This window comes from Ischnura elegans, chromosome 6 (assembly GCF_921293095.1).
Source record: "Ischnura elegans chromosome 6, ioIscEleg1.1, whole genome shotgun sequence".
In the NCBI taxonomy this organism is placed as follows: Eukaryota; Metazoa; Arthropoda; class Insecta; order Odonata; family Coenagrionidae; genus Ischnura; species Ischnura elegans.
Window position 1 is genome coordinate 56,002,124 of NC_060251.1, and position 17,753 is coordinate 56,019,876.

At 38.9% G+C, this 17,753-nt stretch overlaps 1 protein-coding gene across 1 annotated transcript; it reads right to left on the minus strand.

Moving 5' to 3' along the window:
- Positions 1-7,638: 7,638 nt before the first annotated feature.
- LOC124160264 (neurogenic differentiation factor 6-A) lies at positions 7,639-15,796 on the minus strand. The gene is made up of 2 exons (XM_046536077.1): positions 15,423-15,796; positions 7,639-9,965 (listed from the first exon to the last, which is right to left on the minus strand). Exon 2 carries the CDS (start codon positions 9,959-9,961, stop codon positions 9,059-9,061), a length of 903 nt encoding a protein of 300 aa, XP_046392033.1. The 5' UTR covers positions 9,962-9,965; positions 15,423-15,796; the 3' UTR covers positions 7,639-9,058.
- Positions 15,797-17,753: the final 1,957 nt, after the last annotated feature.

Here is a 17,753-nt window from a genome sequence, read left to right on the forward strand (position 1 = left end):
GGTGGGTATGCCATACACCCACACACCCCGGTATTAGTTGCACCTAAACCCCCCCAGCCATAATTCCTAGCTGCGCCCCTGGCCCTAGCTATTCCCGGAAAATGGGCGTCTTCGCAACAGTGGCGGGTTCAGAGGCCACAAATTTTATCGAAATTTTTAAATTTTTATTAGTTTAGTATCTATTTGTATCATTAAATATCTAAAATTTAAATCTCAATTTTATCCGTTTTTAAGAATAGAAATGAAATTTTATGCACAATGGGTACCTAAATTTAAAATTTTACACAGGTGAACTTTTTATTAATGGATACTGAAAAAAGTTTACAAAGTTTAAGGTGGTCTATTTCATACTTCACGGACCCAGATTATGACCCCCCCCTAAATTTGATGTTGAATCCGCCCGAGCTTTGCAATGCGGTTGGCAATAACCATTTCAGCAGCAGATCATGCTAGGCATAAAACTAGAATCCCAGGGTGGTGTCCTTGAAATTCAACCTTGAAAATGACACAAAGTGTCAAAACCATGGTCGGTCGTGAAGTGTTAAATAAAATAGTGTGGAAATTACCATTTGTGTGTTAATCACGGTGTTGAAATTAGTTTAAAACCCATCACCTGTTTTTCAAAACTTTTCCCCCTTGGTTTTGGACCCCCCGAATGAAATTCCTGACTATGCCACTCACTGCCCGTGGCTGTTGCTTCTTTATTTGCCCATTAAATATTTTTTTATTCTTAACATTCTGTCGGGCGCAATGACATGCACAGTGTGAGTTTTTTTTTCCTTTCTCCATGTCACTAGGTGGCATAGACCCTTGGCGCTTATAACAGCTGTTTATTTTTTACATGCTCTATTCAGCAATTCACTTCTTTCATTTATGCCGACAGATCAAAGGCAGACACGAAAGACATCAGGTAAGTGTTCGACTACACTAATAATGATGATTTAAACTTTAAAGGTATACTACTGAGACATGCTAAGAGTTAATAATGTTTTTCACTTCTGTGCCTGTCAAGCACATTGCTCCTGAACTAAACAATAGGGTGGGCCGAAAAAAGGTTATTTTTCCTGATCAAATTTGCCCTATGCGGGAAAGTTGCGAAATGATATAAGGATCTCGCACACAAAATTTTTTTCAAATCGGATAATATTAACCACTGCCGCCCGAGCTCTAAAGTTTAAAATTTTGCGAAAAATCAGGCTGATTTCGGAATCAAACGGCTATGAAGACGAATTTTATGAAAATATGGGATAATGGATAACAAAAAAGAGTGGATACATGTTTATAGTTTATGAAAATGAAATTTGAAGTTTTTTTGACAAAATCTATGGTTAAAAAAATGTCTATGAATTAACAACAAAATTAGAGTATAGACCACCCGCACAACACAACTCATTTTTGCCTACATTTCTATAACTCCATTTTGGGGGCTAAATTGCAGGTAAAATAATATTTAGTTCGATTGAATTTCATTTATTATCAAATAAGTCATCACATGGTAGTAAATAATCCCACAAAAAGTAATAATAAGGTAAATTATTTGAAATTAACATCAATCATAATGACGAATAACGTACCTGTGGAGCTATTTTCAACAAGAAATTCAGCCAATGCTGAGAAAAAACAGAACCAGAACCAGAGAAAGAACAGAAATCCAGGTTAGCGAGACCTTAGGGCCACTCCTTGGCAATTAAGCCTGACCCTCCCACTCATTTATGATCCTCATTGCTGCAGGAATTCTTCATATTTTCAATGACTTTTGCAAAGAAGAATTTTGTAGCATACTCCAATTTTTTAATACTTTGAAATGAATACTTTGTTTTTTTCTGTGCGTAAGCAATTTTTAAATGAATTTTCAGGGTCAGTGATAATAGACTTCTGGATTTAGAGTCTTAGTACCTGTGTCTACTACCTTTGTTATCATCAATGCCAGAAATCTGTTGAAAATTCCACAGTGCTTAAAAAAGTTAGTTATTCTTATCAAAGAATAATGTATTGAAAATCAAAAGCAATAATTGGTTGAAAAAAACACTTGCAATGCAATAAGTTGACTGTGGATGTGGACCACTAAGATAGGGTTAGAGGACAAACCACAGACCGGGGTAATGGCCATGGGCCCCAAGTTGATTTGGGTCCAAAATCGGAGAAACAAGAATATCAGGGCAACTTCTCCCCAAAAAAAGGCTCCATAAAGAGAGATTTAAAATATTCTTATGCTACTTGTAGCTCGGAAAATTTTGTCCTCTCATAGGTGCCAGCAGAAATTGGTTAACTTCTGGTAGCACCACTTAGGTTACTATATGTATATACATAGTAAAGACACACCAAGTTTCATGCCTGTAACTTCTCATTCATCTAAATGGTGACAGCTGCAAAATGAAGAAATACAGTAAATTTGCCTTCTCGCAAGGAAGGAAGTCGTGTGTGATCCATTAATGGTGAGCCACATCAAACGTGTAAATAAAAGTAAATTCATAAAATGGTGAAAAGAGTGAAATAGGATGCTACTAAAGAGTATGAACTGCAGCATGTGTTTCTTTGTGTGCATTATTAAAAAGATGGTATTGCATGTCTAAGAGATTGGCTTTCACCAAGGGCTGATCCAGGATTTTTTACTGGGGGGGGGGGGGTTCGACAGGCAAAGTGAACTCTCATATTTGAGATTAAAAACTACATCCTACAATGCACAAAATATTCTCTTTGTTTTTATGTGAAAGTTATTATTATGAATGAGGCTCCCTAAAACACAAAACAAAACGAACATAATGATAACCGTATAAAAAAGTTTGTCCAATTTTTAAGAATCTAGGGAGGACACATGACCCTCTCCTTAATCTGCCTGTGGTCTTTACCAATCTTAGGTTGATTTTTGGGGAATAACTTAGAATTATTGGAGATTGAAGGAAAATAAAATGTCCCCTGAACACAAGGCGAGGCACAAAAGAAAGAGTTAGGATTAATGAGCATGTGTCGTCGAGTCATCTTGAAGAGTAAATTTCACAAAGAGAATTTGTGCTGAAATACTATGATACAATGAATTTATTTGTGAATACCATAGGAGTAAAAAATAAGACAAAGCGTACCTACCAAGTGAATAAGCCTCATTTCATCACATACCTACTGATAAAATCTAAAAACTGATTGTTGCTTTGAATTACCTTCAAAATTACCCCTTTTCCCAGCCTCAACTCAGGGCAGAAACTTAATGTAGTCTACTATCTTAATCCTTGAATATGTATCCGTTTTATTCATGCACTCAAATGGTGGGTAGCCAACCAGGATTTCATCGTTCAACCCCTCAAGACGTGATTAGTCCACAAATTTGCCTATTGGCTCTTCATTGATCATTTCTGGAGGACGATATTCCTGGGTGCCACATGTTGTTCCTCACCTGATAATGCAACAAAATAAATTGTCATGAGATAAATGATTGGTGCTTCCATGATAGCATCAGTGCACAGCACATACAAACTCCTGCCATAGCTACTTACAAAGACCTAACCGAGACCCCAAAGAAAAAATATTTTGTCAATTTTTTCCAAGGAACAATAAAAAGTTATGGTACTTTTCACACGATTTATTCAAGACGACTGGTTTTGTCGCAGAGGCGACATCATCAGATACAGAAATCGTTATATTAACAGTTATTTTGTTGTTGCTTATCTGGTTGCTATTACCTGTTGGTAGGGGAGGGTTGCGTTGGGGTTGGACCGTTACTCAGCTTCAGGGGAATTTCCAAGAGGGAGGAATAGTTGACAAAAATATTCTCATTTGCTAAAATTCCTTTCGTCATGTGCTTCCTAATCTCCAACTCCTCCAAGCAGTCCATCCTTCTTCCCTTTTCCTCAAGGTGGAGAATTTCCGGAACAAAATCGCTCCTGTGGTCACTCTCCCATAGGTGTTTCGCGAAATGCGATTTATCTATTTCCCCGTTTCTCAAATGCCTTCCGTGTTCCTCTGTTCTTAATCGGAACAAACGTCCAGTCTGGCCTATGTAACAGGTCTCACAGTCACTGCACTTGAGTTTGCAAATGCCACTTCTATCATTTATGTCAATTTTATCTTTCGTATTGCATAATAACGCCCTTAAGTTAGATATGAGTTAAAGTAAAGCCAGAAACAATCGAGTTTTTTTCCAAGGAGGATGTAAATATCTGGAGGTGCTGTTTCTGAGTTTTTAGCGTGGTCAGAGTTCTTGGGTTGAATTATTGGAGATTGAAGGAAAATAATATGTCCTCTGAACACAAAAGAAAGAGTTAGGATTAATGAGCATGTGTCGTCGAGTCATCTTGAAGAGTAAATTTCACAAAGAGAATTTGTGCTGAAATACTTTGAAGCTTTGTTCTGAAAATGTACTACATTAACTGAAAAATTCTACCATAATCATTAGTATTTTGCCAGTGATTGTCATTGGATTTTCGCCATCAATCGTGATACTTCTATTGTTGTATAAACTCTTTGTTTCCAAGCCACTTTACTGGTGGGGATATCCTTGAAAATATACATACTTTATTGCTATAATTGTTAGATTTCCCTTGGCTATAATTACATTAAATACCAGTATAAGTGCAGGTAAATGACTAGTTTACTCTAGTAAAATTTTATTTTCAGCTGAGCTGGTTGTAGAACATAACTGTTGATCAATAATAATTTTTTGCTGGGAAAAGATGTTTGAGTCAAAGGTTTAAATTGTGTGTTCCATAAGTTATTTTAATGTATTAATGAGTTATGACCAAATATTTCACCAAATAATGACCCTTCTGGGATTGTCAATGTTTTGATCAAAGTGGGCGTGGCTTGTCCTACCCAAGCACCCCCATTCCGACCACACTTCGCTCCACGCTTGAAACCAGTGGTGCCCCCTCCAGATATTTACAACCTCCTTGATTTTTTTTAATATCTGCGACTGTTTAGCAACAAATCAACGTTTTAGAGTGCATGGGTGGGGGCATTCTAGGCAACCTGGATGTACCGCGGTGTCGAGGCGATGGGACAAGCTGCAGGTTGCTCACGCCTCCTGTCTACTTATCCTTCATCTGAAGGCAGGGAGGGTTCTAGACATTTTTGTAGAGAAAGCAAACAATATTCCACCCCCTATCCCCTTCAAAAATAACCTGAGATGTAGAAGGGATTCTCTCTGGATACATTTCAAAATAAATGCAAATACTTTAGGAATAAGGGTCGAGACTTAAATATGTATCAGCATGAATTTATAACATGCCTGGTCTTGTATATTGAATGCAGTATTTTTAGGGCTGAAAAACCAGTGCTTAAGGGCCCCCAGTTGCTTGATACCCTACGCGGCTACGTTTTTTGCTACTCTCCATAAACTGGCCCTGTCTGTAGGTGGTATCATACTCTTGTAGATACTCGAAAATGGAAATGCTCTGGATCGAAAAAATGAAAAAAATTGAACCGAGTACCTATAGATAAGCAGGTACAGTTTATGGGGCAGATTAAGAAGGGGGATGAGGGAGAGTTGGTTGCCCCCATAATTTATGGAAAAATTGAAAATATAGTAATTTTTAGCGTGACTCTCAAATGATATTCTTTTCACCAGATTTACGCGCAATGTTAAAAAATAATTGATGAACACATTCCCTCCTGTGGACTCTCCTTATGATCAGAAGGCTGTTTCTGATTGTATCATTGGATACTTTAAAAATGGTATACAACGCTAAAATCCATTCTCATATTTCTTATGGCATTCTGTTTTGGGGAAACTCACCTGTGGCTTAAAGAGCTTTTTCAGCCCAAAAACAAGCTATTAAAGCTATGCACCATGTCCCTATTCGCACTCCAGGTAAAATCTTCTTTGCTAAATCAAATATCCTCACCCTCCCTTCTTTGTATATCCTTACATAAGTCTGCTTTGTTAAAGCAAACCCTTCCCATTTTCTTCCAAATTCTACCTACCATGATCACCTCACCCGTTCAAGAAATAACATCCACTCAAACCAGTATTCCAGTTCTCTCTGTCTGAAAGGTCCCAACCGCTCTACCTTGATCCTTTACAATAAAATTCCCAAAGAAATAAAAAATAGCAACTCACTTTCTGTATTTAAAAAGAAACTAAAACTTTTCCTAGCTGAAAAATGCTACTACAGTGTTAATGAATATCTGGAGGATGCATTGTAAGGTAATTTCCTTGATGGCAACCAGAATGCCAATTTTTTTCATGCTTCTGTTAGTTTTTATTAACCCTCTGGACTCTGTTTTAATGTTGTACATATCATAGTTAAATGATTATCTTGGGATTTCCCAAGAACTTGGTAATTTCAATTTTCATGTATGTATGAAATTGTTTGTAAATTTTATATTGACTATAATCTTGAAATGGTGAAATAAATTTATTATTATTATTTTTATTTTAGACGAATTAGCTGATTGCACCAGCATGTTTTTCTTTTTTCTTTCGTTTTAATACTTGGATCCTTTCCATTTGAGTTTTCGTGTGTAATCGGCTACGTACGCCACGTTGGTCACGTCATATACTCATTACCAAAGTAGCTGTGACCGATGGCGTACTATGAGCAGCCAAAACAAAGGCTCATTCTTTCGTCATAATGACCACGTGGAGACTAAGTACATGTTTCGGTCATTATGACCGAAGCAGCGCTGAACGTGTTAATATGTAAAAGCCAATTCTTTGCACATATCAGATCTCATACACATTATTACTGAGAAAAATTGCATAACATCAAGGTGTTGTGGAAAGTAATTTACAAAATAACAACCCAAACAATTGCCTTCATCTGCCCTTAGTACTTTGGGAAGACAAAGAAAGATACAAGGAATAAGAACATTAGGAAATTGAAATAACTGGCCTCGGTAAGGGATGAATAGAAGACTACAGTTTACCAATGAGTACTAGAATTGCATCAACCCATTTCTGCCTACTGTAGCCATGGAAAGCGTAAAGAGGGGAGAAGTAATGTGAATTGTACTGTACCCATAATGTGAATTGAAAAGGGAGGTCAAATTTGGGAGGGAAGGCAGGCCGTGTTGATTCTCAGAATACTCCATTGTAACCATCATTACCCGTTACAATTCATATAAGATAATCTAGCATCAAAAATGATAAGATTGACTTAATGAGAAATTAAAAACTACACATGCTTAATAAATGCTACCAGGGGCGGATCCAGGATTTCTTTCTTGGGGGGCACAAGAATACCCCATAATACAGAACGACTGCAATGATAACGGGACCATATTAAAAGTCTTGCATATTTTTTAAAAGTCTGGGGGGTGGGGGGGGCACGTGCCCCCATGCCCCCTCACCCCCGATATCCACCTATAAATGCTACATATGAAGATGTTCCATTTGGTTTCTTGGATGACTGTGAACCATTTTTTGAATCAATCTATGTTTGAGAAAAAACTGGTTGACAGGTTGTCAAAGAATAGAATGAAATATTCAACAATTGTTTCAAAAACATGAAAGAGAGGTGTGTGACTAATTTTAAGAATAGCTTTAATGAAAGTCTTATTCTGGTATCTCAAAAGAACAAATCCTTTTCATGAAAATTTCAAGACCCATCTAGAAACTTGTTCTACATACATAAAAGACCTTCAACAGGAATCAAATTTAACAGGAACCAGGTTAATAAAATAGTCCGTTGTAATATTAAACATTTTATTCAATAATAAAATATATTAACAACATTACAAAATTGGAAATACTTCACGCACATTATTCAAAAACTTTCTCACAAAAATAGAAGCCATATCAGATCATATTTACACAACTATGAAGTGTACCCTTCTCTTTTTTCATTAATGAACACCGTGGTGAGATCATTTGCACGGAGTTTGAGGCACTGCCATAAGACACTCGTCATGAATTAAATAAAAAACAATAAGGGATAATGATAAATGGAAGAAAGAAAAAAACATTAACAGAAGCGTAGCACAATCAGGATTTCCTCTTGACAGAATTGGGCATCACACTAAAAAATAATGATGTGCTGGTCTATAGTACCACAGTACTTTTCATCACACTATAGTTTTTTTTATACCAATAATCCATGGTAAACATTAAGGGAATGAATAGTGGGAATAGCAAATGGTATGAAAGAGCTAGAAGAATAACTATATGGTTCTGGCGGAGGATTAGGGAGACAAATACTCTATACAATTCAAAATGAAAAGAGTCATTAATACAGCGTGCAAAATTATTAAATAGAATAACCATTTTTAAACAAACAACAACATTAAAAAAAGTAATAAAATGGAATGTAGGCTCATAAATAATTAGGGAGTTGGTTTAAAAACAATTAAAAATGGATGGAGATCGTTTATATAACAAATGATAACATAAATTGCTTGTAATTAACCATTGGATCACTTGACTGCAATGATTATCCAGAAGCAAACACAAGGTCCAATAACTCAAGTGGCAGTATACACATTCCAAGATGATTCAGGAATAAAAGAAACGGCTGTCTGTCTATAATAATTACTTGAGACTTATTCATGAGATCTAGGCATGAAAATCATGCCCATTTCTGGAATACTACCTTGGACTGAGTTACCATCTAGATTTCGTGTTTCGAAAGAAAAAGGCATTGTTCAGCTTCTTCTTTGCCATCGCTTTATTCATACCGAAGTACCAATACAAGGGTCCTTCGATATGGTGTCTGAGGTTATCATAATCTGTTGACATATACCACCTCGCTCTTCATAATCTATCACTTCCATTGATGCATCATAAATTCATATATCCTCGACAATACTTAAACTTGAGGAGATGTCAATCTTCCCTATGCTTCAAAATGGGATGTTACTCCATTATTATCCCATATTTATATGAGGCAAAGATTCATATCCTTCTGGAATAAGTTAGCCTTTTCAGTGTACCACTCCCAATGCCATTATCAGACATGCTATCAAATTCAGTGGGACAGCACCTTAAACCTTAGGATTTCTACTTTGTCCACGCTTGAAAATCTAACCCAAAAGAGTTACTTTCACAGTTAAAAGTGGAATAAGATAATGTTTTCCCTTAACTTAAGAATCAGCGTTTTTGGAACCCTCAATGACCACTCAGAGGCCACTATCACATGCAGTGGAATGGTGCATAGCTAGCCATCTGGTGTTGGTGCATGCTCATCCCCCCAAGATGGTGCCCGCTCATTGGGTAGCCACCGTATTGTTGCTGAGGTTGGTGCTGGTGGCCCCTGGACGTTGGCGACAACATTAGATGTGGTGGCGTGGGAGGCGCTGACTCTGGACTGCTACAGAAAGTGGACTGGACCTCTTTGCAACCCTTGGGGTACCCTGCCGACCAGTCACCACTCACGTTAGGTGCCACGGTCGTGACTGGACCTTCTGGCTTGAGCCCAGGGGGTCTGGAAGCGGCCCTCCTCTGCTGCGCGGCCGCGCAACTACCCGTACTGGACGTGATCATATTCCTACCCTCCCCACCTATGCTGACTGTAACGTGTCCGACGTTGAGCGTCAAGCTACCAGACTCGTCCAGGGTGCCGCCAAAGTGGCCCTCCCCACCGGAACCAAGGCTTTGGGTCAGTGCCCATATGTAGTTGTGCGCGAACCTCAACGTCTCGATCTTGGTCAACTTGGTGTCCTCTGGAAAGGTCGGCAGGACGCAGCGTAGACGGTCCAGGGCCCGGTTTAGGAGGTGCATCCGGTTTCTCTCCCGGTCGTTGGCTTTATTTCTCCTGACCCTTTTGAGCCGGAGGATCTGGGTCGGGCTGCGGTTCCTGAGGCGACTCCGGCCGCCTCCTGTTCCGGACCTGCGCGGGGTGCTCTGGAGGTGATTGGCGGTGGAAGAGTGAGGCGAAGGGGAGAGGGTTGAGGAGGAGGTGTCCTCGCCACAGTCGAAGTCGGAACCGTCGGTCGAATCCTCGTCGTCGTCCCTGAAGGAAAGGCCGGGATCGAAACCAGAGTCGGGGCTGCTGGCGGGATCGTTCTTGGTGTGGAACATGGCGTCAGCCGTCATCTGCCTGAGAAAGTAGGGAAAGATCACATTAGACTATGATTATGAGTGTGCGGTACATACATGGTGGAAAAAATTGTGTTACGAAAGTTAACCGTGAATAGCTGATGCCAGAGATCAGGACACCAAGGTGGGTCCTCTGAGGGTTACAACGCACCGGGGCCGGGAACCAAGTCCGAGACTTATACGCCCGTACACCCGGGGAGAGGTTTGGATGAGAATGAACAAGGAAAGAGGCGCCGCCGCGACAGGAGCCCGACGACGCCTCTGGGGTTGGGATGGGGAAGGAAGGGAGGGACGGGGTGAACACCGCACCGCTATAGAAGCGGACTGGCATCAGCCATTAATATGCCAACGATTTTGGTGGATTTTCCTATTAAATAGAAAAATCTATCGATCAAATCGTTGGATATAGCTGATGCCAGTAAGAACCAAAATTACTGATGATGTTAAAAAACGCGCCATTTTTAAACAACAGAACCTTTGAGCCAAGCACTCCGATTAACCGGGAGTGTGCCCTGTTGCGATTTCCGGCAACACAAGTTAGCATATTTTGCAAATAAGTCAGGTTCATTTCGTTATTGCTTCACTATAGGTAGGAGGGTATTAAGGTGAATTGACGTTTTAGAAAGGTAGTTATATAGAATGGAAATATTGACCCATTTTTGAGGAAATAAGAAAAAAGGCCTCGGAATTAAATGTTTATGTCCATTATCTCTCGTGAAAACATAAATATATATCTGCGCGAGGTTGAGTGGCGCGTGTAGGGTGATTAGAAAATTAGTAGACATATTGCTCTAAGAACAGAATATCTCAAGTACTTATATCAAAAGGAAATAAATCTAAATAGAAGGATCGACTAGATAAGGAGTACAAATGCCAGAGGAGATAAATAATTAATTTTGACATTAACTAATAATAGGGTAGGTATACCCATTTCGAGTGGAGAGCGTAAACTAAGCGAGGAATCGTGAGATTCTGGTGAGAGATTATGCGAAGGATAATGAGTTTTACACTGTGGAATTAGAGCAGTTTTAGTACAACCGTGGGTGATTCGGAAAGCGTTTCATAGCTGATTTATTAAAAAATCCCACGTCAATTATATGAAATAAGTGTGAAGTGCTGGCTCGCAAAATGCAGGGGCTTCAACAACATATTCCATCTTAAACTCAGAATTCTGTCTCGAAAATATATGACATCATCGGCAAACTCTTTACACACATGCCTGCCGCATCAATGCAACTTGCGCCAACGAAAATTACCATCTGGTCTCATATTTAGGGCACTCACAACTCGTATCCATTAATTTCATCTACGCGTGCTGCTGGACCTGAACTTGTGGAACACCCTGCCTAAACGTATGAGGCGCAGAGACTTAATAAATAAAAACAATGTACGTAAAAGTAATTGTTACTGCACCAATGATATCTGTGTATTGAGCACTTAAAAGTAGATCTCTATCTCCATGGATTGCCACACGTTAATTTTCTATGCGCAGAAGTTCGAAATACCGGTATTGGAGATATCAAAACTTGGATGTTACTGATCAGAAAGTTTTCATTGTGAACTGAGATATTTCATTTTATTGCTGAATTTTGGGAATAATCAAACAATGACTTCATGACCTTATATTACCTCTTTGTTCATCGGTCGCGAATAAATTAAAATTAGAGTTAAAATCAAGATAAATTAATCAAGAGAGATCAATTAATCAGGCTGTACGAAATAGAAGAATCTATTACTATACTACGTACACTACGTTTACGGCCCAAAATTTTACATTTGATAAAATTCATTTGTTGAAAACGATTTATTATTCAACATTAAGGAAACGTTAATTTAAAATCATACTTGAGCATTGAATTCAACGATTCAGAGAAGGATATTGTGGAACAACATAGTTAATAATACTTCATTATCTAAACTTAATATTCTAATTTATCTTTTCTTTATATATACTTTTCTTAAAAATTTGCTGACTAAATTTCCGACTCATAAAAATCCCCTGGAAATGATATGATGCTCCGTAAAACGCTAAATAGGCAAAATAGCGGAAAAGTAGCGATGGTTGTGGAAATTATGACGATCCTGAGATGTTAAAATAATGGTATTATTCAATATCGTTTATTTTACAGTAATTTTAATTAACTTTAACGAAAATAAATCGTTATTATGCTCTCTCAAGGTTTTTAATCTCTTCTTTTGACATTCAGACATCATGTACTGTTGAAAAGCTCTACCGTGCTCGTAGAAAGTAGCTCAAATATGTTCGGGAGAAACGATGAAAGTTAAGTTTTGTTGAATAAATTTGAAGAAGTAACCCTATGATACTCAGATAATAAGTATAGCAAGAAGGATGGTAGTTGGATGGAAATCAAGACGATAGCTCTAAGAGAGAGGCAGCAGAAATTAAAGCTAAAGGTTTTCCTCATTTCTGGCGTGGGCTAGGTTTCAATAATACCCTAGGCCCCTGGCCGTTGTGTCCAAATTTTTAGAATCTATCATATTTCAGTTTTTTAAAATTACGATTCTCCACACAATGTCATTCTATCGTTATTTATTTTCTCCCACCAAATCTTTGGACAAATTTTCCTTCCTCTCTCTCGAAGAATATAATTGCAAACACTTCACCTCTCCAATTAGCACAATATCTCAAAAAGCACAACGATGCCAATTAAACTTCAGAGTTAAATTTGTCCCATTAAAATGTTTTAGGGCAAATAGACATATATTGAGATAATTTACCTATTATTGATGACTTTCTTAGTGAGGAGACTAAAGATTCATTTCTTATGAGAGCTTCGAAATAATGAGGTAAAAAATAAGTATTTCGTCGGAATATAAATTATTCGAAATATTTCTACGCTACAGGAGACTGCAGTATCATGATTACCTGCACCGCCATATAGTTATCTTAATAACCGCGAGGGGTTAGACAAATGTATCTCCTAAACTCCAACATTTATCCGAATCTGCAACAATTCTCTTCTGTTTGTGTTTGAAATTAGAATTAAATTTTTTATCCTTTCCAATGAGTGATATAAAATTTTGATACTTGCTCAGTTGCGATGTGAATTTCCCACCTTAATTGTAACACAGGCTCTAATTTTCCTTCAAGTCGAACGTTCTCCAAAAGTTCACAAGCAAAAAGAAACATAAATTCTTAGTTGCTAGTGCGAAAGATGGTAAGATAAGTTTATGCCATTGCTAAATTAACAACGCCCTGTTGATGCCCATTAAATATTTATTTCTCAGTATTTATAGGATAACATATTACAAAACGAAAATGCCGGGATTCGGTGAAAAGTGAGGTAAAGTCTAAATAAAAAACAGTTTATTTGTTTGAGAAACACAAGTTCATGATAAAATCAAATACATCCATAAATTTATTTGTTGACCTTTTTGTAGAAAGATGTATTTTATTTTCGCTCGGACAGACGAAATCGTTTGCAAAATGGTATCCTGCAGTAACTATCCCTCGTCATTAACATTTGCAAAAATTGTTAAATCTTACTTTATGGCTTAAGGATTGGTAACTCTTTGAAAAGTATGTATGATTTTAATGTTCATTCAGTAGCCTTGGGAATGGGCGACGAGTCGAAACCCGGAACGTCGCGACGTCGCCGACGCGTCGGCGCTATTCGAATATCTTACTCGCGCGGAGACCCGGGAAAAGTTATTAATTGAAAAGTAGTTTCCCAGGCAAAAACCTCACAACTACCCTTGCAATATAATCTATCCTCTGTGCGAGGAAATTGATGGGGAATATGTTTTTCATAAAACAACCAATTTAAACTTTTAAACTAAGAGTTGACAGTGTTTGCATACTTCTTGATCAAACCGGTATGGGTAAGTGATAGAAAATGCATTAATATTGCGAGATATCTTTATAAACGAACAATTGAATCCCATCATTCTCACTGTTCACCTTCTCAATCAGCACAACTAGGTGTTGTCTTAAGGCAGGGTTTAGTAACCTTCACATTGCAAGCATACCCATTGAATTATCGGTTCACATAAAAAACTCTGCATACTGCCCCATTAGCACCTTAAATTTTATGTGTCAAAGTTATATATGGGTAATACTTTCATCGCAAGGATGCCGATCCCTGACATGACGAATTAAAACAACAGCTGTTTTTCTTTTATCGTGCCGCAGATGGTCGACCCCCGGGTAAAAAACTCAAAGACTCAAAAGAAAAAAAAACTCAAATGTTACTTAAGTCTATACTTACGAAAAGTCGTCTATTTTGTATCTTGTCAACTCATAAGTCATTTATAGAAACACGAATCCTAAAATTCATTTTCTTAAAAAGATGGCTGTGTCATGGGGAGGGGGATAACCCATCTTGCCTTTGCACCCGGGAACTGACTTGAAACTCAAAACTTCAGCGTATAATTTCAGAGTAATTTTTTAATATATTCTTCAGTTACCGATAAATAACGTGGGCCGAAAAGTCACTTGTTTTCGGGATCAAATTAGCCTTACGCGGGTTAGTTGTGAACTAATGGCAGGGTCTCAGTTGCGATATGTTTTCGAAATCGGATGATATTTACTACTGCCTTCAGATTCATTCTCACTTGTCTCACACTAAAAATATGTTGTCAATTGGCATGCATCGTTTAACTTCATAGATGGAAGTTATGGGCATAGTTGAAAAGTGTTCATGATTCCATAGTTTAATTAGCCTCGTGTCTATAGAAGTTAGTTTCCAGTCCCGTGCTATAAAATAGCCGTCTCTTTTATAAAAGTAAAATTTAAGATTAAATTTTCTAGCATAGTTATAAATTGGCGAGTGAGAGACAATATATAGATATTTGGGCATATAAAATTCAGTAAAGACATGATTAAATTGAGGTCTTCTTCTAAAACGGCCTTTATTTTCAATAAGAATGAATTTCAAGACTCGAGTTTAGAACATCTAGTCGTGAGTTGCCAAGAGATGCACAAAGTAAAAAGCTTTCTTCATTTTAGCCGTAGTAAACAGTTCATTTTCCGACCCACCTGACAAATTAATTATTCGTTAAAATAAATGGGGTCCCTCTCTCTGAAATGGCTTTTTTTACAAGAAAAATGAATTTAAAGACTCGATTACAGCATAGAGTTGAGAATTACTAGATTCACCTATTTTGCCAGAAATATGGACGGAATTTGCTCTCATATAGTTAAGGTGACATCAGGTGTCCCACAAGGAAGGGTAATTGGTCCTCTTTAGTTCATTATCCAGCGTGGATAAAAATTTTATCACGAAATTTTAACACTGGATAGCTGATTCCAGTCGAAATTAAAATTACCAATGATGTTTCAGTCGAAAACGCACCAATTTTAAACTACAGAAAATTTGAGCCAAGCAGGGCAATAGAAAACTTTTCCTTCAAAAACTTCAGTAAAAGGATATTTTTCCGGCTAACACTAACAAACTTATTTTTCATTAAAATGGAGAAAAATAAGTTGGACACTCACCTTTATTTCCTCTCCGATGTCAGCAGAGGGCAGCTCCGGCGAAATCCGCCACTGGGGCACTGAACTTCCAACTCGAAGATGAAAAACGCTGATCGAGGAAACTCACGGAAGATAAAAACACTCGGGATTATCCGGAAAAAATTTAACCGCACCAACACGTCAGTCCAATGGGAAAACAGAACCGTTGAAAAAGAGAGAGAGTTCTGGACCTCTTCACCGACGCTCACGAAATCTGACCGGCTGGAACACCGGGAGACCTTCCCAGCAACCGGAGATGTTCCTCCGGTATACGCACACGCCGTTGGCCCGTCGACACAGCCTTCAACGATGACTACACGCTACGGTCGCTACCCGGCGACTGACTGTTGTGCAGACCGAATTGGAACTGAAACCGTGTTGGAAGGCTCGCGATGCATTTAAAAGCTTTGGTGAGGCCTTCCTGAGAGGGTGGGGAGGGGTCTCTGTCTGCATAGGGGGCGTAGGCCAAGAGGGGAGGGGTACGTGAATGCAGAGGGCATTGGAGTGTGGGGGAGGCAAATCGCACCATGGAGGGGAGGGACAGCACTATAGGGATATGAGGGAGGAGCGCGCCCCTACCCCCCCCCCTGCTTGTGCGATAGGGGGGGGAGGGGAAGGGGGACGCATTTAGGGTTTAGCCGCGAGGGTGGGTGACGTAGCAGGCGAATTACGAGTGGTAGGGGAAGTGAGATAAAAGCAACGTGGGTTAGCGGGTGGGGTGAGGTCGATTCACGCATCAAAAGGGAATGGGGAGATTTCTCGCTCTTTAAAGGGACTCAGCTCCCTCACCCCACCGGCCGCCGCTGCTTTTCCCGGTCCTACTCGGCGGGGGGTCCCGGACGGGTCGGTGCCTCCCCCCTCCGTTTTTCTAGAGTGTGGGTGAATTGGACCACTGACTGCTCCACAGTCAAGGGACGCTCGTGAATCTTTAACCCCGTCCACACCAGTTGTTTGCTCTTCATCTGGTTTCATAGCAAAAATAATATCAGGTAGACAGTACATCGATGGCTAAGTTCTAACAACACGTATCTAAAAATAGCAACTTTGCAGAAGAGCAGAAAATACTATTATTTTTTTACCTGTGCCCTGAAATGAAGAACCAAAAGTTCATAAAACTGAAAAAGAAGCATTCATTTGCAAACAAAGAATTGTTTTTTGCTAGGGATGGTCGGATCGGATACCTCGGATCCAAATATCCGCGGATATTGCCCTTCATAGGATACATCGAATACAAAGTCGCGGAAGACATCGATTCTGGATCAGAAATTTTTCATAATAGCTTCATTGAATACAACGCGCAATAAGGGTGGAAAGAGTTCCGATTCTATCTTCGAATGCGCCGTCGCATGCGATTCTTGTCCTTCTCATGAACCGTTTCGTTTGAAAGCTCTCAAAGAGGTTACTTAGGAGAATTTCAGCCGTGGAAAATAAAAATAGAAAAATGCGATTGGCTCATAGTGTGACTCTTCCCAAGAGATTGAACAATCATCGGGGGAATCTCAGCGACAGGAATTTGAAAATGCATTTGGATCCGAAAATATCCGATCCGAAAGATCCGGCTCCGAAAATCAAGGATCCGATCCGAATCCGGATCCGAAAAAAATCCTGGATCCGTCCGTCCCTATTTTTTGCAAGTATTTTATTTTTTTAAATGTTATTACTCTTCGTTTAAGATACCTATCTCAAAACGTCGAATTTGAGATACGTGTTGTTAGAACATAGCCATAGATATACGATCGAGGAGGCGCTTCTGATTCACCAATTTCACCATAAATCTTGACGGAATTAGCTCTGAGATATATATCAGATCTACAACGAAATCCATTGGACCGACTGAACGAGGTGCGTCTTCGAGGCAAAACTTTTCTTTTTTGAACTTGGCGTAACAAACACGAGCGGTCCTATCGGCTATAGCACCCACTCCATGTACAGTAACAATGATGCGAGAAGCTTCAATGACCTTATATTAAAGGCAACAAGAAGGAGGCACCGGAAATGCTCACGTTTCTCAACTTTACATTCTATTTTAACGATCTAAAATGTTACAGAAATTTATCTAAAGAAAAAAGAAAAAAACAGATTCCGGTAGAAAAAAATATTCTCCTTCGAAAGCCTAAAAACTTTGTGATACACAGTTATTGACATGTAGAATGTTACAATGTAAAAAAACGGCGGAGACTTTGTTGCCAACCTAATGGTTAAAGTGACATCAGGTGTCCCACAAGGAATCGTAATCGGTCCCCATTTGTTCATTATTTACGTAAATGACCTATTCTGTCGAATTACCAGTAAAATTCGTTTATTTGTTGTCGG